Below are 24,498 nucleotides of genomic sequence, written 5' to 3'. Positions count from 1 at the left end.
TCATATCTATAGCTGACATTTGATTGATAGTGTCCCTGATATGAAGGTGCCTTCTACCCAGACATTAATTTTTCTTTCCAAAACACTGGGTCTGTCCAAAGCACTAGGCAATCTTCATGTATGTGAATTTTCCCACAACAGGGGCATGACTGATGAGCTCTATCCATGATCCAAAGATTTCACTTCCTGCACAAACAAACAAAAATACCCGAGTAGAAAACTAACATATAAAAAACTAAAAACTGAAAGAAATATTTTTTGATTTTTTGGGTTTTTCTAATTTTTTTAAGAAAAACAACTTACTAAACACTAAGCGCACCGATTCCCTGGCAACGGCGCCATTTTGATCGATGTCGTCAGGTCGGTCAAAAATAAAGTTAAAAGTGTCCTATTCACCTTTTACTAGTAAAGGGCAAGTAGGGTGTCGAATCCACGGGGAATCAGTGGAAAGTATGAAAGTTCGTTGCTTTAATTACCATCTACGTCTAAACTAATTGCTTTTTGCAGTTTTTAGAATGATTGTGAAAACAAAATAAATTAGATTTGTAAACAATTATAAGAAGAGGGACCAATCTCCGGGTTTTCAGGTTGTGTAGAAACACGGGTAACCTAATTACTACCAATTGGAAATCACACAGACATGATTTGCAAACTACTTGTTTTGATAAATAATTAATAGATAATATATTTGATTGCAATGATCCACAATCGAAACCGAAAGATTGATGCAACTGAATAGTAACATAGATAATTACCAATCCTAGATTTCATAAACATGAACAAGTTCAATGGTTAAAGGTTGAAGACAATGACAACTTAGAATTTAATCCCAATTGTTGATGGCAAAACCAAATAACTGATGAACAAGTATGCAAATGATAATCCAACAATGTTTAATCAAAAACAAATAAACAATAAAGATAAACTAACCGAATGATTAGTCAAATCTCAATCCAAAAGTTTGTAAAACTAAGTCAACCCGGTTCCTAACACAAACCCTAGTCCCGAAGATGATCACGGGTGGTTTAGCCGCTCATGTTCTTGATTTGATCTTCAATCTTGATGAGTAATTGAATGATTGATGATTGGGTTGAGGTTGGGAACTCCAAATTTCGTCCTTGGGAAGTGGAAAACGGCTAGGGTTAATAATAATTTCGTTTGGGGAATGTTTGTGCTTAAATATGGTGGAAAAACAAGAAATTCGCAAGTCAGATCTGGCAGTCAGCGCCCAGTGCGCCAACAACAGCACCTAGTGCGCCAAACTATACTTTCCTTCTGTGGTGCGCTGAAATCAACACCTAGTGGCGCCGATTGTTACCGAACTTCCCGTTTTTCATATTTTTGCCTTCCAACTTGTGTGTATGCTTCCAATACTCCATAATGCTTCCCAAAAACCTTCCATCAAGCTCCAAAAGCCATCTGTTATGCTCCGAGTACCTGTAAATCAAAATCAACCCAAAGTAAACCGTTTCCATACACAAAATCATGTAAAGCCTCATAATTAAACACTTTAAAACACGATTAAACACCCTCACATCAGAGTTATCTAAAAGTCATATTGATCATTAGATTGTAATTTAGCGTAGATGAGATTGATTAGTTATATTTTTGTAAATTGTGTTTTGCTTTCAATGATTAATTTAATAATATAGGAGTATAAATGTAATTCGGTGTGTATGCAACCTACTCTTATCTTTCTTAAACGTCAATAATTTTTTGTACGTCATTGTTTTTTTTAAATAACACAATAATGAGGACACTTTTTTTAATGTTTAATATGAGTACCATATTATCATATAAAAAATTACGTTTCAACTTAGTGTTTTTAGTCATTAGTGTTTTATTCTTTTGTTTATTCAATAATGTTTTATTTGTAAGAGGTACATGGTGTTTTATTTTGTAGGTAAAAAATAGTTCATCATGCAATGTTTTATCTATATCATGTATATAGTGTTTTATTTTTAGTTAACAAATGGTACATGGTATTGTATTTTGCATATAACAAATGATATACAATGTTTTATTTTGCAGGAACATAGCATTTTTATCATAAGTGAATAATTGTTTAGTTTATTCTTATGCTCTACGCTCTTAATTTTAAGGGTTATTGGACCCCCAACTATCGGCCTTTGGCCGTTGCCACCCGCAACTAACAATTTGACACCCAACACCCCCAACTTGACTTTTTGTTTGTGCTGGCACCACCCAGTTAAATCTTCACCAACTTGGTTTGTTTTTTATCCGACGTGGCACAAATGTGATGAGTTGGAGCTGATTACGTGGCGATGATGTATCTTTAACCCTCATCTCCTTCTTTATAATCCGACAAGTCCAAACAAACCCTAATTTCCTCATAATCATCTGGGTTCATATCGATTCATGGCCATCAAAGAGTGATGATTAGGGGCGTCTCCCTTTGGCAAATCTGTGCGTGAATGATTTGTTCCAAGGTAACCCTAATGTCAACCTTCAGGAGAAGGGTACGACGTCGATTGAGGCTCATACCTCTGCTATGCCTCAAGTCCGGCTGCTATGGATGTGGAGGAGGATGCTTCGTACACTGACCCCAAGAACATAACCTCAAATTCAGTTGAGGAAGGTAAGCTTTCCCCTGAAACTTTCTCTACACCTTCCAAATCCCCTTGTTCTACTAAATGTCTGCTAAAATTTCAACACCCATCAAGAACCTTAATTTTGATGGTGAGGGGAATATAGAGGATGAGGGTTGGGTAACTGAAGGTCTGTATGTGTTACAGTATATCGCAACATTTCTCTTAATCGATCTTATTTTTAGTCGTTTCATCTCTTTGTTTGGTACAGCTAAACGAAACAACCTGGAGATTTCTCAATCAGTTATCATTTGCATCTCCGATTTTGCCTTCAAGTATGCCGGTATTGTTCTAGATCTGTTTGTTTTAAAGAGATCTGTTTGCATCTCCATTTGCATCTGTTTGTTTGCATCTTTAAGAGATCTGTTTGTTTGTTTGCATCTTCAAGATATCTATTTGTTTTAAAGAGATTTGTTTGCATCTCCGTTTCTGATCTCTTGTGTAATAGAGATATACTGCCACTTATTCGCCACGTAATTATGTCCACGTAATCAAGAGTGTGACACGTAGGATCAAAAACAAACCCAGTTAGTAATGAGTTAACAGACTAGTGTCAGCACAAAGTAAAAGTCAAGTTGAGGGTGTCGGGTGTCAAAGTGTTAGTTGCGGGTGGCAACGGCCAAAGGCCGACAGTTAGGAGGATAAAAAAATAAGTTAAATAAAATGAAAGCAATCAAATGTATTAAATTTTTATATCATCTTAAATTATTTTATATAAATATTAGATTTTTTAGAGACAATATGACATTTATAATCATATTTAATGTACCTATTTATTAATTTAAGTATTTAGACAAAATATCACACATTTTAATCGAGCACACAAGATACACAAATTTTTAAACCAATGTTAAAAGTTAGATAAGAACCCTTAGTTACTTTTAAAATAATCATCAATACTACACATTTTGTAACAGCTAAGCTACAAGCCTTTTAGCAGATAACTTAGGTATACCTGTGACAACCGATGGCTCCAAACATGAACAAATTGTCGTTGGCTGACATTACGTAACTTATGTTAGGACTTAATATAATGTTGCACATTGTCGATGACAATTCCTGAGTGTCAGTGATACTACGTGTCACTGATAACTTGGCAAACCACGAAATCCACAACAACCCCCCCCCCCCCCCCCCCGCGACTGTCGCGCGGGCATACATGTCAAGTGTCGTTAGACCTTCTCCATCAACCAACCGGGTCCATTCTTCAGCCAAAATTGTAACTTTTTACATTCAAAACGTTTATTTAATTCCCATGCAACGAGTTCTATGGTTTTTACCCGATTTTTACCCTCATATACATGTAAAAATCCAACATTTTGATTGAAAAACCTAGTTTTACCACCTAAACCACATTCTTAACAAAACTGATATTTGGGTATCAATTCTTACCTAGATTCATCCCAAAAGCATTGTTGTGATGATTTTCAATCAATTACAAACAATTCTCAAGCTTCAATCTTTCAATTTGTTCTTTAATTTTTCTTTCTTCTCTATCCAAGTTGTATGAAGACGAACCGAACCATACCGATATTTTCGATGACAGTACTGGTTGAAAAAAAGCTTATCCAACTTAAAAAGTAAAGAAATTAATAATTATTATAATTATAATATTAAATTAAGATAATAAAAATATTAAAGAACAATATATTATTATAATAGTTAAAACACTATTCGTTAGCTTCCTTTACTAATATATAAATAAAATAATAATAATTACAGACTTACATTACTCTTATTTATTATTTCTTTTTTTTTGAACGACAAACTAAATCACCGGATAATCATTTTGGGATGCCTTCAATCGAGCAAATGCATCCCCTCCTCCATAATGGTCAGAGTTGGATGCATACCCGAGCCACCAAGCCACCAGTTCCGGGAAAAACCCGTCGCCCGAAGGCCCACTGCGGTAAAACCCGGTTTGGCTCGGTTTCGAACTGGCGACCTCTAGAGAGGCCTAGTTCTAAAATTCATTGTCACCACCAATGTCCTTTAAAGTGATGCTTGTGGGAGTTGAATTTGAGACCTCAAAGAAAGAAACCGAGAGTAGACCAAGGACATTTATTATTTCTTATTGCCAAATAAGATATAATAAAGGGAAAATTACGAAAATGTCGGTTGATCAAACATGTTTTCAAATTTGTCACGCTCCTGCGTCCTTAGAGCGGCACATTATGCGCGGGATGCGTCCTTCAAGCACGGAATGCGTCCTTAGAGCAAAAACCAATGAAAAATGGACACGTGGCCACGAGATGCGTCATTCAAGCACGGGATGCGTCCTTCAAGTTTCTGAAGCGTCCGACGAGGTTTCCGGCGAGTTGCAGGTTTCCGACGAGTTATTTTGAGTTTCTTTGACTGGAAACTCATGAAAGTGATGTATCTTTCAAAGAGGCATCACATCATCGCTGTTACGCAGTTCACCATTCTTCACACCTCTGTCGTAAACCATCGTTCACCCTCCGGCGATCATCGTTCACCGTCACGTTCAATCTGCAACCATAGTGTTCCGACCAACCTTCATCTCTGATCTTCATCGACGATCTGCATCATTCCAACACATTCATCGTCGGTCTTCATCGTTCTTACATTTTTTTTGGCGGCTGAACATTATTTTTAGGGTTTTGGAAGGATAACACGAAGAAGACATACTTTTGTCGTTTACTCTTGTCATTTAGGTTTTTAGATAATCTTAATTAAAATAACAATAATATAATAAATATAGCTATGATTATTGCTCGGAATTATCAACCGTTAGCTTGGGCTAAGTAATGTATCTTTCAAAGAGGTATCTAATAACTCGCCGGAAAACTCGTCGGAAACCTGCAACTCACCGGAAACCTCGCCGGACGCTTCAGAAACTTGAAGGACGCATCCCGTGCTTGAAGGATGCATCTCGTGCTTGAAGGACGCATCCCGTGGCCACATGTCCATTTTTTATTGGGTTTCGCTCTAAGGACGCATCCCGTGCTTGAAGGACGCATCCCACGCATTATGTGCCGCTCTAAAGACGCATGATCGTGACAAATTTGAAAACATGTTTGGTCAACCGACATTTTCGTAATTTTTCCTATAATAAACGTACCTGAAAGTATTCAAATACTCTATTAAAGTACTTTTGTGGGACCTGTAGTAGTAAAAAAAAAGAGATGAATAAAATAATGGAAATAACTAGATTGCCTTCCCTCTATGTGATTGGGCCATTCGAGTTGCTGCGAAACCCTAAAGCACCTTCACCATTCCTCAAGGGTTACTCACTCATTCCCCTATTTAAACCCCTACAAATGAGCTTGTCTGCAACCAACATCTTCAGTGTCTATCTAGAGAGAGAACTAAAAGAGTGAGAGAGAAAAGAAGAAGAAATGATGATGGAAAAGAAGGGTCTGGTGGTGGGTGAGGTAGTGCCATGCATGCTAATGGCTTTAATGGAGTTTTGCACCATCGGCTTGACCATCTTGGCTAGCACCGTCTTCTCCAAAGGGTTAAGTCCCTTTGTGTTCGTCGTCTACACCAATGCACTCTCTTCTATCTTTCTTCTCCCTTACAACACCTTCATCGTTAGTAGAAACAAGTTCGGTTCTTTCCCTTAATTAAATAATTGATTAATCAGATGATTCAGATGCAAATACATGCGGATCATCCATGTATGCATGCATGCATGCATGATGAATGTTTAACTTCATAATACTATAGATCGTACTTAAAGTTTGATTATCTTGCAGGAGAGAAGATCTTATACCATGGTTTTTTCTTCTTGGTTTCGTAGGGTTTGTATTCTTGCTCTTGATCTCTTCCTCATAAGATATAAAGATATCATCCTTATTAGCGATGAGTCGATGACAATCATTCGCTAAAAGGTTTTAGCAGTAATGCAAATGATAGTAAAAGCTGGTCACTGATATTAGGGGGGGTCACTAGTGATAGAATTCTATCACTCACAAGCACCAATCAAATGCTGCCATGTCATCGACCATTTTTCCATCACTCACAACTTTTTTAGTGGGGGTGGTCATCACTCACCACCACACCCAACAATTCCCCCCCAACCAACAATTACACTCACAAAAAAAGAATAATGCGTTGAAAAAATAACGAAAATGGAATCGCGTGATTGTATAACACGTTATAGCAAGGAAGCGGGGTGGGATTTTGGAAAGTATCACGCGTTATTAATATTCCCGTTATATTATCACGGGACCACCCCGTCCTCTCTTATGGTTCACCAATTAAGTTTCTTATTCTTTCGATCTTGCAGATTATGAAAAAAAAAACCCAAGTTTGGAGCTAAAATTAAATTATAAAGTACAACCATTTAAGATAAAATATATATGTGCAAAAATATATTAATGTATATTTAAAAATAAAATTGAAATAAATTGTATATTGGTAACTTAAAATGATACATGATAAAGCTTTACTTATAGTCATAAAGGATCATATATATAAATATCTGATCATGATCCCAAATTAAGATAAAAGAGGAGCAAAGAATTCTAGCTGATTGGAGATTTATAAATCATGAATTTGTGTAGGGTGACAATGGCACAGAATCTAGCATTTGTCGGATTGAGTTATAGTTCCCCAATCGTTGCTATTGGAATGGGTTGTTTGATCCCCTCTATTTCATTCGTTCTTGCCGTCATTTGCAGGTTCGCTTCTTTTTCTACCCTGGTTTCGAATACAAAGTTTGAATGGTTACTGCATGCATATTTTTGTGTTTTAAAACCATTGATGTGCATGCATGCATTGTCTAAGCAATTGCTACATACATACATGCATATTCCTTATTATTTTGTAAATTAATTATCCTAAACAATCCAATGTATCATGTATGATAGTTCACATGTTAGAGACGCATACTTTTTAAAAGAGGCACATACTCTTTAAAGGAAGTGCGCATACTTTTTAAAGGAGGTGCTCTAAGTTCAAGTTTGAGCAATTGAGTATTTTAAGACTATTTTTAAAGGAGGTGCTCTAAGTTAAAGTTTGAGCAATTGAGTATTTTAAGACTATTGGTGTAAAATTGTAAATTAGAATAGGAGTAAGATTTGTTGTTAAAAAAATCCTAAAACAATAATAGTTACCATCCATATAATAATTGGGTCAACAATAATTAATTGTACCCGAGCTCCCCTCTATCTCTCTATATGTACGTAGATATGTAGAGAGAGAGAGTGAAAATGACGTGAGAATAAGATTATGAGGGTGTAGAAATAAAATGAGCCAATAACAATCACGTATATACATACATTTATAATTGCACCAACTACATTTTTTCCCATTTATGATTTAACTAAGCTTATAATATTAATTAACATAAGTTTCTGATTAATAAGAAAAATTACGGACACTTTATTAGCAAAAAACGTCGTATACTTTGTATTAGGATACGGATAAGCAAAGTAGTTCAAAAGGTTTATACCTAAGTATTTGGATTTGTATATAATGAAGGGGATGGTTCAAATGAAAACCACTTTTATTGTGAAAACTCGAAAACTAACTAAAAAAGCCTAAAAAAACCTAAAAAACATACAAAAATTTTTTTTTTTTTTTACAATTTTTTTTAGAAAAATCGCTACTTTTTATATATGGAAAAAAAATTTCAAAAAAAAAAAAAAAAAAAATTTGGTTGTACTGCACATGTGCACTAATACGGAAAGCCTAAACCACTTAACCCACCCCCCACCGACACCCCCCAAAAACCTAAACCCCCCACCCCCCCCCCTCAAAACCTAAATTCACCCTCCCACCAAAAGCCTAACCCCCCCCCCCCCCAAAAAAAAAAAAAAAAAACCTAAACCCCCCCCACCCCCACCCTCCCGAAAACCTAAAACTAAACCCTAAACATAAACCCGAAAAAAACCTAACCCCCCCCCCACCCCCACCCCCCAAAAACCTAAACCCCCCTCCCCCCACACCCAAAAACCTAATCCTAATCCTAAACCTCCAAAAAAACTAACCCTAAAAGCTAAACTAGAATCAAAAAACTAATTTTAAGCATGTAATGCACATTGTAGTACATGTTATATTGCACATGTGCACTACTATAATAATAGTATTGAAAACAAGACGACACAATAAATCTTTTTTTATGTCATAAAAAATATGCTCGAATATACTTGAATGAAAGATAAGAAAATTTGTGATCTTATGGTGCCATTTTTGTTTTAAAATGATAACGTATGGAGAAATGAGAAATTTTTGAAAAGTTATATATTTTTTGTTCCAATTTTACCCCTCCTTCATTAAAAGTCTTCCCTCCCTCCTTTTTAGTGGGTTTTAGTTAGTTTTCTAGTTTTCACAATAACTAGTGGTTTTCATTTGAACCTTCCCCATATAATGAATAAGTCAAACTTTATTATTTGTTTAACATAATTTATAAATACTTTTAAAAGAATGTATGAGTCAGAAATTAGAAGTGGCCGGTGGCTACCAAAAGCACCATGCATGGAAAGACAAACTGACGTCAAGTTTTGTCTGGCGTCTCATGCGGTCGCTAATATTAGTTATCGTATGAATCAAATATTTATTTCAACGTATGCCTTATAGAATATCAATATACATACAGATCCAGGAGTACTCCTTTGTTTTTTGACTTTTGACATCATCAGAAAATAGATGAATTCTAGATATATAGTAAAACGGTCACTAACATATAAAAGTTATTACTACGTATATATTATATATGTATTAAAAAGCAACTGATTGTTAGATGAATTCATAGTTATAGAAAACTCAAAAAGCAATTGATTGTTAGATGAATTCAAAATTATTGCAAAAATTGTAAAGAGATAGCCATGTGTTACCTGTTTATACACCGGACTTGCTCATGATCGTGTTTTGTAAAAATCGGTTCCAATATGATCATGATGATCTAAATATATTGTGAATACATGTTTTTATCTTATCTACTTTTACACAATTATCATCCATCAATTTGTTATTGTTTATAGGAAGACAAATGTGGATTTGAAAAGTTCAGCCAGTCGAATAAAGTTAATGGGTACACTGGTGTCACTCATTGGAGCTGTAACGCTCATTCTCTATAGGGGTCCTGTGGTCCAAGACCCAGCTTCGACCCATCTTCATCAAGCTCCTCAGCTCTTTGTTTTCTTATCCCACAAGGAAAATTGGGTTCTTGGTTGTGCTCTTTTTGCAGCCGCAAATTTATGTTACTCAATATGGAATATTTTTCAGGTTTTTCTTTAATTACCCTCATACAGTCATTTGGTTTTATCAACAAAAGAAGTATTTTTCACTAAAAAATTTCTTCCAATATTTATTTTCTTTGCTTTAGCAACGGATGACAAACCAAATGATCGTCCTCTTGAAATTCATAGAACATATGTCTATCATTAAGCAAACCTTTTTATTTCATTATTGACACACAGGCGAGAACCATAGAAAAATGCCCAGAAGTAATGACAGTGGCTTCTAGTTCTAGCTTATTTGGGACATTTCAATCTGCTTTGTTTGCTTTAGTCATAGAAAGAGACCCTAGTGCATGGAGGTTGCAACTTGACATGGGACTCCTTGTCATTGTGTTAACGGTAAGCAATCAAGCTTATCATAACATTGTAGTGTTAAAATGGTAATGTTTCAAGCTACAAGTGCAAGTTAAGGTCGATTATAAGTCCCGTTATCATGTGTTTTCCGAAACAGGCGCTATTTGGAAGTCTTATCAAAAGCAATGTATATATGTGGTGTGGACGAACAAAAAGTCAGTTTTATGTTACTATGTTCAAGCCTCTTGGGGTTCCAATTGCTGGCATGTTTGGTTGCCTTTTCTTTGCTCAAACATTTCATTATGGAAGGTAGCCCTTTATGAATACTAGCTACTCTACATCTTAACTTGTTATCAGTCTTATATTTGTTTCGGCATTAACGTTTTCTAATATGCAAATGTAGCTTGATGGCCGCAGCGATAACTGGAATTGGATATTTCATAATGATGTGGGGTCAACTTAAAGAGGATGAAAGTAAAAGGGCCAAAGTGGATTTACCGGAAGAGAGAGCTCCTCTTTTGCAAGAAGAACAAGTTTAAACTATAAGTAAACGTCATATGTATGTACGTATGTATGTAAGCGAGGGTATGTTTTGGAGGCCCTAGCACGAGCATAATATGTACAATATTATAGTATTATATTATGCATGAAATAAAAAACTACAATATTTATTTAAAGTTGTTTGCACTAAACAAAATAAACAAATAATGTGTGGGGTTCTAGAGCTCTCAACATCCATGGAGAGGTACCACGAATAAATTATCATTCAACTCATGAAGGAAGTACGTTACTAATTTTAAATAAATATCCGTTTATCAATATTGTTGAATAAGCGAACACACAGAACGGAAAGTTTATGTTGTATTAAATATAAGTTTCAATCGGTGGGGTACATGACAATGGCTAAACAATGGGCATTATATGAGTAGGTAATTAACCGACGGAACTTCGATGAAATCCAGCTTAACATAAAGAAAGAATAAAAAAAAAAAATCAACTAAAGGAACCGGCAATCCGTCGGTAATGTGTATTTGTTTGAATCAACTCTATATGATCTAGATATATAGTGTGTTTAATCATATATTTTGTTAGGCGGTAGGAGTGGTCATCACTCATCACTCACTCACAACTTCCAATCAAGTTCCGCCATGTCATCAACCATTATTTCATCACTAGGGATGAATTTAAGTGGAAATGTCCATCACTCACCACCACACCCAACAATTTTCCTTACAACCAACAATTTCCCTCACCACCCAACACTTCTTCACGCGTGATATATTCAACGCACTTTCATTTTGACGCGTTATAACATTGAGTGACGGTGGTGTTTGGGATTGTATAACGCGTTATAACATTGTATCACGGGGTATTTCTTTTCCACCCCGGGTCTCCTTAGAGTATAGTTATATTGTTATGGTTAATTGCTTTGTACACGTACAAGAAAATAATACATTCCCTAAAGGAAAGTGAAAGTGAAAGTGACGAGACACCATTTGCTTTGACGTAGAACATTTCATCTTCAAAATTATGATGGACGGTGGGAGGCATGATAAATGGTTCAAATTAATTTGTATGCACCAGTGCCAATTATTAGGCGTTATGAAAAAAGTATGTGATATGTACGTGTTGTTGTAAGTGCTCTGAGAAGTGTTGTTTTTATTTGATATATATAACTAATCCAAAATTTGAATTACATATACCCTTTCTATAAGCTAAAATATCAAATACCCATTTTACCATTTTCTTTTACTAAATCATAAGTTTTTCAAATCTACCCATTTTTAACTAGTGAATTTTTTGCTTTTTTTTGGTTTTTATGCCTTTTTATCTTTTTTTTTTCGGTTTTTACTTTCTTTTATTTTCAACAATCATCAAAATGTACAAAAAAAAACAAGTACCAAAGTTTTCACTCGTTATTGAACCAAAAATCATGCTCAATAGTAAGTATGGACTTGTTTTGGATTAAAACTTTGGCACTTGTTTCATACATTTTGATGATTGTTGAAAAGTAAAAGTAAGTAAAACCAGAGAACAAAGTCAGTGAAGCATTGATACCAAGACTGTTTAGGCCATAAAGTGACCATTTAAAGCAGCATACATGATCAAGGAATCTCTGGTCGCGAAAAGCATACGTTTGATGCATGAAAACGGTTCCTTCTAACTTCCCATGTAAAAACACATTTTTAACATTGAATTGATGGATTTTCCATGAGTATGAGACTGCTAATGATAAAACCGTATGGATGGTCGCCGATTTGACTACCGCGCTAAATGTCTTGCCATAATCAATTACGACTCGTCGTGTCATGCCATCACAAACCAAGAGATCCTTATATAATGCTCAAAAGAACCATCAGACTAATTAATTTTAAGATTAAATATCCAGATACACCGATTTACCATTTACGTTCAATTGTCTAGGTTTTAATTCCAATGGCTTATTTTCAATCAAGGCCTCGAACTCGTCATTTATGGCCTTTTTCCAATTGAGGTCAAGGATAGTTTCGACTGGGTAACGAGGTATATGAGAGATGGGATTGGAAGTAGTATGAAGGTTGAATATTTATTTTGGTTTAGAAATGCTAGCCATTTGACATGTGGTCATTGTGCCACTTGGTTGTGGTAGCACGGAGTGGCGGTATAATAGGAGTGGGAAGTGTGGTAAATTGGGAATGAGCAACAGTTTGTCTAAAATATGTGTGGAGAGTGGGAGATTGAGGATGTGTGTGGGACGATGGAGTAGGTTTATGGGGTGAGGAATGAGCTAGACCGATTAGAGATGGGCCACAAGTGGTTGAGGGGCTAGTAGGTGATGTTTGGGTCATGGCAGAATGTTGGGGGTGGGTTGTAATGTAGGTGGTGAAATATTGTGGGCCACGGTGCATTGGATCTGAGGTCACAAGGAAGGAGGGAAATCATAATGGCAAAAATCATAGGGGGTGTTGTTAGGGGGTGTTGTTTCGGTTAGCAAATGGGAAAATTGTTTCCTCAAAATGGACATGTCAGGAAATAATAAGTTGGCGTGCAGATAAATTATAACATGTGTAACCTCGATGGTTAGATGGGTACCCTTGAAACACACAAGGAGTGGGGTGGTTTTCCATCTATTTATAGAGGTGGAGGGGAAGAGGGGGTAGCAAAGGCACCCAAAAACACGTAAATGTTCATCAAGAGGGTCGTTGATGGTATAGTGCGCATGTAGTGTTTAATGTTGAATAAGTTTACTAGGTAAGATATGGTTGAGCTAGGAGGGTGCAAATGGGATTGTTAATGGAGTGTATGTTTTGCTTAGCTTCAGCATTTTCACTTGAGGTGTGGGGACAAGTAAAAGGGGAGAACATACCATGTTGAGTAAAGTTCTTAGAAAACAATTGATTTGTGTATTCAACAAGTTAACGCCAGCCTGCGCATTGCGGCGGGACATGTTTAAATTATAATTATATATAAAAAGCTTTTAAAACTGACCAAAAGTGTTTGTGGCCCGACCTGACCAACCCATTTCATCGCGCATGTTGACATTTTTACCCGACCCGCCTAAACTACCCATCTTAAACATTTACCATGTGTTACAATTAATATCCCAATAGGTCATGTCTCCTAATGTGATTAACAAATCGTATTCTAACAATTAGAAGCTAGCCCATGCAACGTACTATATGCAAGTTCTAAAAGGCAACATGGTCGTGGGTCGGATATAAACGGTTCGGAGGACAACATGGTTATGGATAAGCTGATTTAATTAGATGGAATATGGGTCACCTGATTTGGAGCAAACATGTGCTTAGGGGGGAATATGGCACATGGGGATATGGATGAATAATATTTAGTGGGTTGTTTTCTTTTGTTCTTATTTCCTATATAAGAAATTTTGCATTCACTTTTCTATTCATCACTTGTAAATCTCTTTTGAAGTGTGATAAAGAAGATCGTTGCAAGTGTGTGTTTGGATATGTATGTGTTAGCAAGGCCTGAACCAACAAATCATACAAATTATCTATTGTTCATTAAAGAATCTATTCATTGTTCTTGGTTACTTGAACTAACTGCTTCATTAAGAGACAAATGGCGCTAGGACACTTTCAACAATCAAAATATCAATAACAAAGGAATGATCTATCAATATGAACAATCAAAATCAATATTGAATATGACCAAATCAGCCGGATTCAAAATAAAATATACTACAAACGACGAGAAAATGAAGCACAAACCTGAAGACTGATTTACCCCCCTGCAACCATTTAAAACCAATCTTTTATCTATGTTTCTGTATGAGTGAACATCAACACCATAAATATCCGTAATTTGATTAACTCGGTTAACCCGAACTATATCGACTTAACTATTGGCCTGTTATCAATGATTCATATTCATGAATACACATGAACTTCACTTCCAAATAAATAGGAGGGTAATGTTGTTGTGTTGAATTATATTAACTTTTCAAACAACACGAAGATTGGGATCTTTTGGAACAAAAGTGTTGTATGTAAAATTGTAAACCAACTTTCTTTTAAATCAACAAAGATGTACATAACCGAACTACCAAATAGACCGACCCGAACTACAGGAAACTTGAATGACAAACCCAATTAACACCCTAAATATTAGGCAGTTAAACATATAATAAGAAGGAGGCACCTTTTTGCAAGCCCCCTGCCTTTCCTTGTATACTTCAAATCATACCAATAATCAAAATCAAAATTGAATACGACCAATTAAATGAAAAAAAAATGCATAAACATACAACTTAAAGTATGTGAGATTGAGATTCTAACCCATCTGTAATGACCGGAAATCCGGATAGCTCGGTCACAACTTCAACAAAATCTACATCGGAATCGTCAGTGTTGCGATCTGACAACGATTCTAGTGATATTTTGGTGAGAAAGTGTTAATGCATATTCTGTGTGTCTGTCACTGTGCGAATATGCTAGAAAGAGCGTGTGTTGAATATTGTATAGATGAGAGTTAGAAATACGGTTTTGCATTGTAAAGTTCCCTTCGCACGAATGGAATGTGTCCATTTGCACAAGCCTCGCTTGCACGGGGCATAATGCCTATATATAGGAGTTGTGAGTGAGAGCTGAAGAGAAGTTTTGGAGTTCCCAGAGGGGAAATGCTAGAGAAATTTTTTCTCCATCTTGTAAATGATGTAACCTCTTTCAGTATGAATACAATCCTTCTGCTTCTACTACATTCTTAATAATATTCTACCGAATTAGTTCTATCCCGTCCAAACTCCCATCTAAACCCGTTGGATCGCAGAATCTCAATTGGTATCAGAGCTACAATACCGATTCAATTGATCTAATAGTTGACTGAATCACCTACGCTCATGAATTATGGGTTCTATGGGTTCTAGACGTAAAACATCAAATAAATGGTCAATTCACGGGCAAAAAGTAAATTGAGACCATAGGATTGTTTAGAATTGAATTGTGAACATATTTGTGCAAGAATCATCATGAAATTCGCAAAAATAAAGATTTTGGCTCGAAAAATGTGATCAGCAGCGTTCGAACGGAGGAAACCCCATTCGCACGAAGAGGATTTTCAACCGTTTGAAAATTTCATTCGCACGAACACACCTTATTCGTTCTAAAATCATCTCATTCGCACGAATGGACCTGCTTCATTCGCACGAATGAGCCAAATGCCTAAAAAAGTCATTTTTGATCGTAGTGACGAGATGAGTGTCCAGAAAAAACTTGGTGATTGAAAATTTTTTCGGGTTTTTAACGTTTAATACGGGTTGTTCGGGGACACCGTCGGGGGCTTCAGAGAACAGATATGATGATGGGATCACTAAGTAGTGAAGATAGTGGGGTAGTTATGATACCTATGTAGAATGTTTATCATCTGGGTTATCTGACTATTAATGGGCCAAATCAAAAAATCCGCATTGATGAAAAACTGACTTTTGCAGAATGTATATACTTGAGTTTTTCTGTGAACAGAGAGGACTGAATTTGCCAAGTTTGAGGGGGAAATTCAGTGATGAGATTAGAGAGGCCAGAATTTGCAAAAATGAGGGGGAATGAAAATTTCATTAGAATATATTGAAATCCCGACATTTTTGAAATTCAGACATGCAACAGCATTCGGGTGGTTCCGACTTCAGATTGTCCAAGGATGCATAGGATCTGGATTCGTTAGTTCGTGATCATAGGAAGTTTAGATTCTTCATATCGTGACCAGATTGATGTCTTATGGTTTGAGTCACGGGTCTTCGTCAAGCCGGTTAGCAAGATTAGCGTAGTGAGATGCATTTGTATTGTCGATATTTAAAAGATATCACAGCTTTGTGATAGTCTAAAGTGTCAGAATGGTTAATCTTCGAGCAGAGTAATTGTTTTTCAGACTAACCTCCGAGGAATGATGATGTTTGTTGATTAAGTTGTTGTCGGATCCTGGACTCTCAGAAAGTAATCACCGACACCGTCACCGGATTGTGGAATTACGGTTGGAAAATGATAATCATGAAAATGAATAAAGAGAAGTATGTTGCTTTGATGTTGAATGTGATCGACTTTAGGTTTTAATTACGAACAGAGGTTTATTGGGATTTGCGGGTTATGAAAGGGTTTGATAATTTGGTATGGACGATCGGTGCGTCGATTACTTTTCGGCAAGAAAAGTGTAAAGTTGGGTTTCTATATATAGTAATATTGTTTTTTCTATCGGCGCTTCGGTTACTCTCCGATGTGTATGACGTTGGTAATAGCATAATTGTATATTTATATGAACCAAAACGTCGTCCCTTTACCGACGAGAGTTCAGGGATAATTGGTATTAACCAGCGCCAGTTGGTTTGTATAAGTGTATAATGCCATCATCACATTGAAAAGTCTTGATATTTTGATGAAATTGATTTTAGATTAGAGTTTGAAAATTTAAGAAGGTGGAGAAGAACTGAGATTTATGACCAAGAGAATATGTCCACATGAAATTTAAATAATCGTCCAAAAACAAAATATAGTATCTATGGTCGGCCGGGCTTGCAACCGATGATGTCCACATATCTCTATAGATAATGTCGAAGGGACATAATGTATAAAAATCAGAATAAATAAAAGGTAACTTGATATGTTTTCCAAAATCACACGACTGACAATTTGTTTTTGGTTTAATGTCCAACACTAATTCCTTAACCCCAACATCTATAATCTACATCTTACTACGCTACTTCCTTAATTATCACCCGTTTGTTGCCCACCATGTGGTTTCAAGCATAATTAAAATACAAATGACCCGTTACAACATTCCTTACCTTTGCGCCACTATTATCTATCCATCCTTTCATGATTCCATTCTTATATACATAAGCTTTCATTTACATAATAAGAAGTTGAGCTCGGGAATCACTTACCTGGAGTCTTCAAGTCCTTGCTTGACTTTAAGCTCAAACCTTAATTACCAAGTGATCATGTTTATCCCCTTATGTCCTTTCCCAAATTCGATGACCTACTTCACCATATCATTCCATCATCCAATTTGGGTTAGCCACAAGTTCATTCATATGTAATTCATATCCATATCTCATTTTGGGCTTCATTAGCAAGTATAACCACATAGCTTGAGCCATAATTATAAACTCACTTACATCAAACATCACTTATCACATTAAGGCACATTATGTCAATTATATGCTCATATGCTTCATAAAACACACTCTTATATAACTTATTTCATCATTTTGTAAAACCCTACAAAACAACTTTACTGGATAGATTTCAAGCACTGACTTTAACATCAATTCTCGAACAATAAGTTTAGAATTAGGTCATTCCTTTCTACCAAGATGAACCCCTTTGTCTTATGGTTATTTGGATACCAAAAACACAAATTTCCAAAAAGTTTTGATACCCCAAATCGATGTTACAAGGACAACTAGTCTTGCAGCCGGAGCTGCTGACCTAGTTGCCTTGTTTTCAATGTCTAGAATAAACCACTTTGAATTTCGACATGAATCCACTTGGAACTAAAAACTGACTCAATTTTTCAACTTTCAGAAAAAGATTCACCAAAAACTATGTAGTTTTGAGTAAGTTATGACTCTTTCAATTTAGTGTTAAAATATGCCATAATTTTAGACGAATTTCCTTGATCTCAATCAAACCTGAAATTAATCACACGGTGTGCATAATTTCAACCAAATCAGCCCTATGTGCAAGCTCTTCATCTATAATCTTCCTACCTCTCGTTTCATTTGTCAATTACAACTAAAATTAAGTTACTTACCGACCTTACTCAATCCAACTAACAAGAATCAATCAAATACAACCTATACATCAAGATTTGAATGAGAATTGGACATGGGTGATACACTAGTGTCACCACTCTCACCAATACAAATGGGTTTCATCACAAAATTTCAAATTACTTGAAATCATTCATATAAGAAGTTTTATTTGGTGATTCTAACACACATTCATGCTTATTAACATACAAAATCAAAGGTTGATCACATACCCATTACTCGCAAAGTCACCAAATGAAAACCTACAACTTACCACATGTTTGTTAGGGACAGATAATTCTAAATCTTGATCCATGCATTTAATTATCATGCCAAAATCCCTTCAATTTGTTGAATTTCTACAAAACTTGAATGGGTTCTTCTTCGTCCCTTGAAAATGTCGAACATCAGAATGTCTGATGTTCCTCCAATCCCCACTAATTAGTTATATCATCTTTAATAAATATACACACCTAGTTCCTCCGATCTCCACTAACTAGTTATATCATCTTTCATAAATATACACATCTAGTCCCTCAAGATTGCTTCCTTATTTTTATTTGGTCATAACTTATTTATTTTAGTTAACAAATAACCCTAACCAAGTTAACTAGACTTACTTATTTATTTAATACAATAAAATGCAATAAGCTAAATATTTAGTTATTTTATTTCATGTGCATATCACAAGAAAACATACTAGTGAGTTAAACATTCGGGTTTTGAGGAGTTACAAGTTTACCCCCCCCCCCCTAAAGGAAGTTTCATCCCCGAAACCTTTCTCATTACTACCAGACTATAACTACCTTCACCTTCCAGTAGTTTATTCCTTTAATTGGCATACTAGATCACATGCACGGGTATGTCGAGTAAAACCGCTACCACATATCCATAATGCATATCTCAAATCGCTGGACGTTACTAGTCCTCAGGCACTCAATTCAACTTATTGAATCCCGATTCCTTGTAAAATGTTAAATTCCTAGCAATCTCATCACTGCATATTTATTCATTCAATTCTTTCAAAATGCATACTATAACACAAACCCACTCGTGGCTTACACAACAGGGCTTTATTCATGAACAAACATAATTATAAGTTTTGTTCCTACCTTGTTAAATTTACCAAAAGACTTTTATGTATTTATTAATCGTACTTAATATTCCATTCTTACATTAGTCACATAAGTACTCATCATGAGCTTACTATTGCGTTCCACTATTAGCATCCCTTCTACATACATTTGTTAACACATGAACATTTAGACCATGAACATACGTATATTGCAAACATTCAATTAGGGTTATCACTATCAAAATATAACTACTATTTCATTCTCACTTATTCTTACTTAACTCGAGAGTTAAACAACATTCTATGGTCATTACCATTACATATACTATGTACACCCCCTTAAGATAAACTCCAGGGTTATTTTATTCATGCCATTTGTTTGTTAGTTCGATTCATGTACTACTTACAATGCACATATATGCACATTGCTTGAGTTTTTCATATGAATATATGATCATAACTCAAAATTTCCCTTCAAGGACTTGAGCTTCCTCTAAATGACATAAATTATGGGCTGAAAAAATTGTATTCCATTATTGACCGTTAAAGGTCAAACAATCCATGTTATGTCATACTTGATCTACCATTCATTCGTACAGAGGGTATTAGTCAATCCACAACTTTCTATCTAACAATCATAATTTCAAAAATCTTACCAACCTTGCTTTCATAATATTAATCAATGATCCATAGGCTGAATTGACTCGCCTTTTCACGAGTCCTTGCCATACCCGACTGGGTTTCAATCATCCACATGGCTAGTTTCGACACAGGGTCATCATATCCCTAATTTTATTGTTTTATCAGATCAAGAATTCTACCATTCTTTTCTACCAAAATCAACGGCTAGACAACTACTTTACATCCCAAAACAATAGACTTTTAATAGTCGTTTTAAGGTTCCCTCCATATTTAGTGTCTAACTTTCTAGAGCTCTTTCCTAAAATTCCCATTTACATACAAAAACACATTACACATTCAATACCTTACACAATATCCTTACATTTCATCTGTTATTTTTACAAACTTTTCAGCAATTTAACTTTTCAAGGTCAAACTGCCACTTCTTACTAATTTCTGACCTTCGGTCATCAACTCCTTTTATTCTTTATAATTATGGTTTGAAGTACGCGTTGTACTTCCTTTTCATTTGGACATACTTATGAAAACGCCATTTTACCATTTCTTGCAAAAATATTCCTTTCTTGTTAATACTTAAGTCATTCGTCTGGGTCTTAGCCCGTTATTCATCCTGACTCTCATAAGTCGACTACTAACATGCCAATTATGTAATTTTGTTAAATATGTCTCTCCTTCAAGGCAATTTACTTGCCACACCAACATTTCCTACAGTAATGCTTATTTAGGCAGTAGTTATTTCATGCAATCTAATTAACAGTTGCATTATAACATTTTCCTAATGCTTCTAATCTCGTGCTCTGACTAATGAGTATTGGTAGACCCGATCTGGTATGGCCCAATCTTTAGTGCCACAGGTCTTAAGAAAATGCAGCAAATGTTTACGATTGTCGTATATACCTGAGAAGTGATAGTAAAAGAGGATATAATGAGGATACATGTCCGCAAGTGCTTCACAACAAAACCAAAAGGATCAATTTCAATTGAGATATGATTGTCACGTGTTAAACTACAGACGGATAACAATTTTTTAATTAATGAGGGTCATGAAGAACATTATTTAGTTTAAATAGGTAATGGTAAGTAAAGCGTTTGGTTACCGGTGCCTACAGTAGAAATAGTTGAGCCATATCTAATGATTATTTTTTAAGAGAATCGTTACTGAGATAATTGGAAAATTTACTTAAGAGAATTCGTCAAATGCAAGGTGGCTCCTAAGTCTAAGTACCAATTTTGGTCCGGAGGATTAAGTGACATTATAACATAACTTTTGGTCTATATCTATAGGAGCATAAAAGGCTTTAGATGAGGCATAGGCTTAATGTGGTATCGAGTGAAGGATTCCACACAGTCAAGCTTAGGAGACAGGGCAATTGGGTATAAGCAAAGAGGGTATGTTTATCCCCAAGGTGGCATGGACCACTATTATTGGTTTTGGGTTGGCTAGGATATTGTGGAACAATAGGGAGGAGGGACGCCCACTACCTCGGTGTAGATGGTTATGACCTTGGCCACGACCCATATACCCCTATAGGTTTTTCTGTGTCCATGTGTTGTGCGACCTCGTCCATCTGGATGATCCGAAGGTTGTGAAGAGGTAAGTAGGGTTGTTCCAACCGTGTTTGCAACAAAGTCTTGGTGCCCATTCCTAATTTCTTATGTTATTAACTTACAACGTATATCGTAGAATTCTGGTAGCGGGGATGTTTCTTGAAGAAACATGGCAACCCCGTCATATGAATCATACAATCCAGCAATGAGTTATAACACAAGCCTTTGATTAGCAATAGGAGCATCGAGTTCGCCAGTTGGTCAGAAAGCATCTTAACTGCTTGACAGTACGATTAAACATTAAAGAAATTATCCAATTGGAGAATTCATGTTCCAGATACACTACTCTTGTGTTCCCATGTCTTGGAAAATGTTGGCTAAATCAGACCACGCTTGAGTCATTAAAGAGTTGGGTTTCGTAAATCTCTGTAAATGATCATGAGATATAGTTTCGTAAATCTATTGTAGGACAATGGCGTCAATACGATTTCATAAGTCAACCATGGCCTTCTTTTCTTTCTCAACTTTTTCCTTATCAACCATACTTTTTCTTGGCTCTTTTGTTGAGGATGAAGAGTCATTAGATTGTGAGGGAATGATACGGTCAAGAACTTCGAATACTCTACAATGGATTTTGAACAACTCTGCCCAGAAATAGTATATTGACTATTCTCCATGATAAGCATTATAGGAATAAAGTTCTTCATTAGTAACAATCACATCAGGGTAAAGCTTGTGTTCCACTTGGAGAGTAGATGAAGAATTCGAGCGACACATGATTAAAGAAGAGGGTTATCGATTGGGAAGATAAAAATGAATCGGTGTTTGTGAAATCATATGTGGCTCTTATGCCATCAAAGTACTTTGCTAATATTATCATATTTCAATTTAATCTACGTAAGCACTTATATTTCTTTCAAATGTTACATTCTTGCACAAACATTCTTACAATTATACATCATCGCTACTTTTTACATCTATTTTCATAACAAAATTTAAAGTTTAGAAATATATTTTAAAGCTTAAAATCACTTTAAAAGATAAATAAATAAACATATAAAAGAATATATTTATATATTAAATTAAAAGGTGTGAATGATAAATAGAAACTTTTTTGTCATTTATTGAATTTTCATTAACACTCATTTTAATCAGTCTATTTTTTCTTTATTATTTCATCAATTTAATAAAGTTTTTTTTTCTTACCAATTTAGACTGTAAGTCCTGAATTTTAATAAAGTTAATATTTTTTGAATTTTTACGAAATTTCTGTTGCATTTTTGTTAATTTTTTAACAACTTTGTTTTTTAAATATAATTTCAAACAATATCAACGCCCCACCGCATCATATTGGTTTACTTCAAGATTTCCTTCTTTTTTACCCCAACGTACAGGTAAGAGTAAACACACCTTACTTTTTTCACGATTTAACACCACCACCACAACATGAAAAGTGTCATTTACTAGTTATAATAAATAAGGGTGTGTGTACTATTAAATATATGAATAATAGTATAAACTAGTGGAATTTCCCTACACGTTACAGAGAGAGTTTAATTGGTATTGGTTCGGTTCATTACGATATCTTTATGGTATCGACACTCGGTATAGTAACCGAAAGAGAAAACCCAAAATAAAAAGTCATGATCAACGCGTATTTCACATAGATCGAAAACGATAAAAATGAATATTGGCAACGATTCTGATAATACCTAAACCAATGTTGTTAAGTCAGGATCGGTTCGGTTCATCACAACACATGTATGGTACTTGTTATAGCTTGTGATATAAAAAAACACTCTATTTTTAATATAGCTCAATTTTTAGCATTGTTCAGTCAGATCCGGTTTGAATACGCAATGCAGAAATAACTCAGTTGTTTTCAGTTCGGTTAGTTGTGGTAACGGCATTCGCTATAACAAACGAAAGAGAAAACATAAAAAGATAAAGTCGATCGACAACCATATAAACGTATATCAGTATCGAATCCAATAATATCAAAACTTGTAACGATGTTTAGTCAGAATCGGTTTATTTCATCACAGTACCAACACTCGTATAGCTTACAATACAAAAAAAAATCTTTCGAATAAAATTTCGTTTTCTTTAATTTTATGCGTGAATGTCGAAAAAAATAAACACAATTGTGTTCCTGTTCTTTTTAAGAAATTAACGAACACGAGTTACTGGAGAAAAAAAAAAGTCAAATTCATTAAATATGTTAAAGGTATATATTATTTATAGTATAAGATATAAGGTAAATGTTAAAAAGAAAATTATGGGATGATGCAAATAGTAACCACTACATGGCTTGAATTAGTAAAACTGGGTTTTATTTTTGCAATTTTCAATATGTGTGGTCATAAAAAGCAAAAGAGGAAAATGAGAATCACAACTTTTAAATTTATAAAAAAAAAAATAATAATAACAGTTAATTGAAATTTTATTATAAGAATGGTAAAGTATAAATAATGAAAATGTGTGAGGTTGATGAAAACGAAATGAGGGATATATTATTGTGTAATATTGAAAAGAACAGGTAAATTTGAAATGGGTAAAGATCAGCATGTAAGTTTAATGGGTATACCGCTTAGACAGAAAAACAAAAATTTAGGTTGCCTAGAATTGTCGTATGTATCTCATAAGATTTTTATTTATTAAATACTAGGTTAGTTACCCGTGTAAAACATGGACTGAACTAACAATATCTTTTGTAGATGTAGGTGTTAAATAAAAATACGTAGAACACTGAGTATAAAAATACAAAATTGTAATTAGTATCAATACTTATAATTTTAAAAATATCATCACCATCATGATACTCAATAAAAGTATAAATAAAAGTAGTTAATAGGAGGTATGCAAGCGTGAGTTTCA

At 35.0% G+C, this 24,498-nt stretch overlaps 1 protein-coding gene and 1 long non-coding RNA gene across 2 annotated transcripts; one reads left to right on the top strand and one right to left on the bottom strand.

Annotated features, from left to right (window-relative positions):
- Positions 1-5,910: 5,910 nt before the first annotated feature.
- Positions 5,911-10,788, top strand: LOC110871709 (WAT1-related protein At1g70260-like). Its single transcript, XM_022120425.2, has 7 exons — positions 5,911-6,177; positions 6,329-6,373; positions 7,139-7,255; positions 9,560-9,803; positions 9,998-10,156; positions 10,269-10,420; positions 10,515-10,788. The coding sequence occupies exons 1-7, from the start codon at positions 5,969-5,971 to the stop codon at positions 10,648-10,650; spliced, it is 1,062 nt and encodes a 353-aa protein (XP_021976117.1). The 5' UTR covers positions 5,911-5,968; the 3' UTR covers positions 10,651-10,788.
- Positions 10,789-17,337: 6,549 nt separating this feature from the next.
- LOC118481136 lies at positions 17,338-18,795 on the bottom strand. Its single transcript, XR_004864527.1, has 2 exons — positions 18,631-18,795; positions 17,338-17,581 (listed from the first exon to the last, which is right to left on the bottom strand). It is a non-coding gene; the product is annotated as an uncharacterized LOC118481136 (long non-coding RNA).
- Between the last annotated feature and the right edge of the window lie 5,703 nt (positions 18,796-24,498).

Source organism: Helianthus annuus, chromosome 8 (genome assembly GCF_002127325.2).
Source record: "Helianthus annuus cultivar XRQ/B chromosome 8, HanXRQr2.0-SUNRISE, whole genome shotgun sequence".
Classification (NCBI taxonomy): domain Eukaryota; kingdom Viridiplantae; phylum Streptophyta; class Magnoliopsida; order Asterales; family Asteraceae; genus Helianthus; species Helianthus annuus.
The sequence above is the reverse complement of the archived record's forward strand: the minus strand, read 5'-3'. Positions and strand labels throughout refer to the sequence as shown.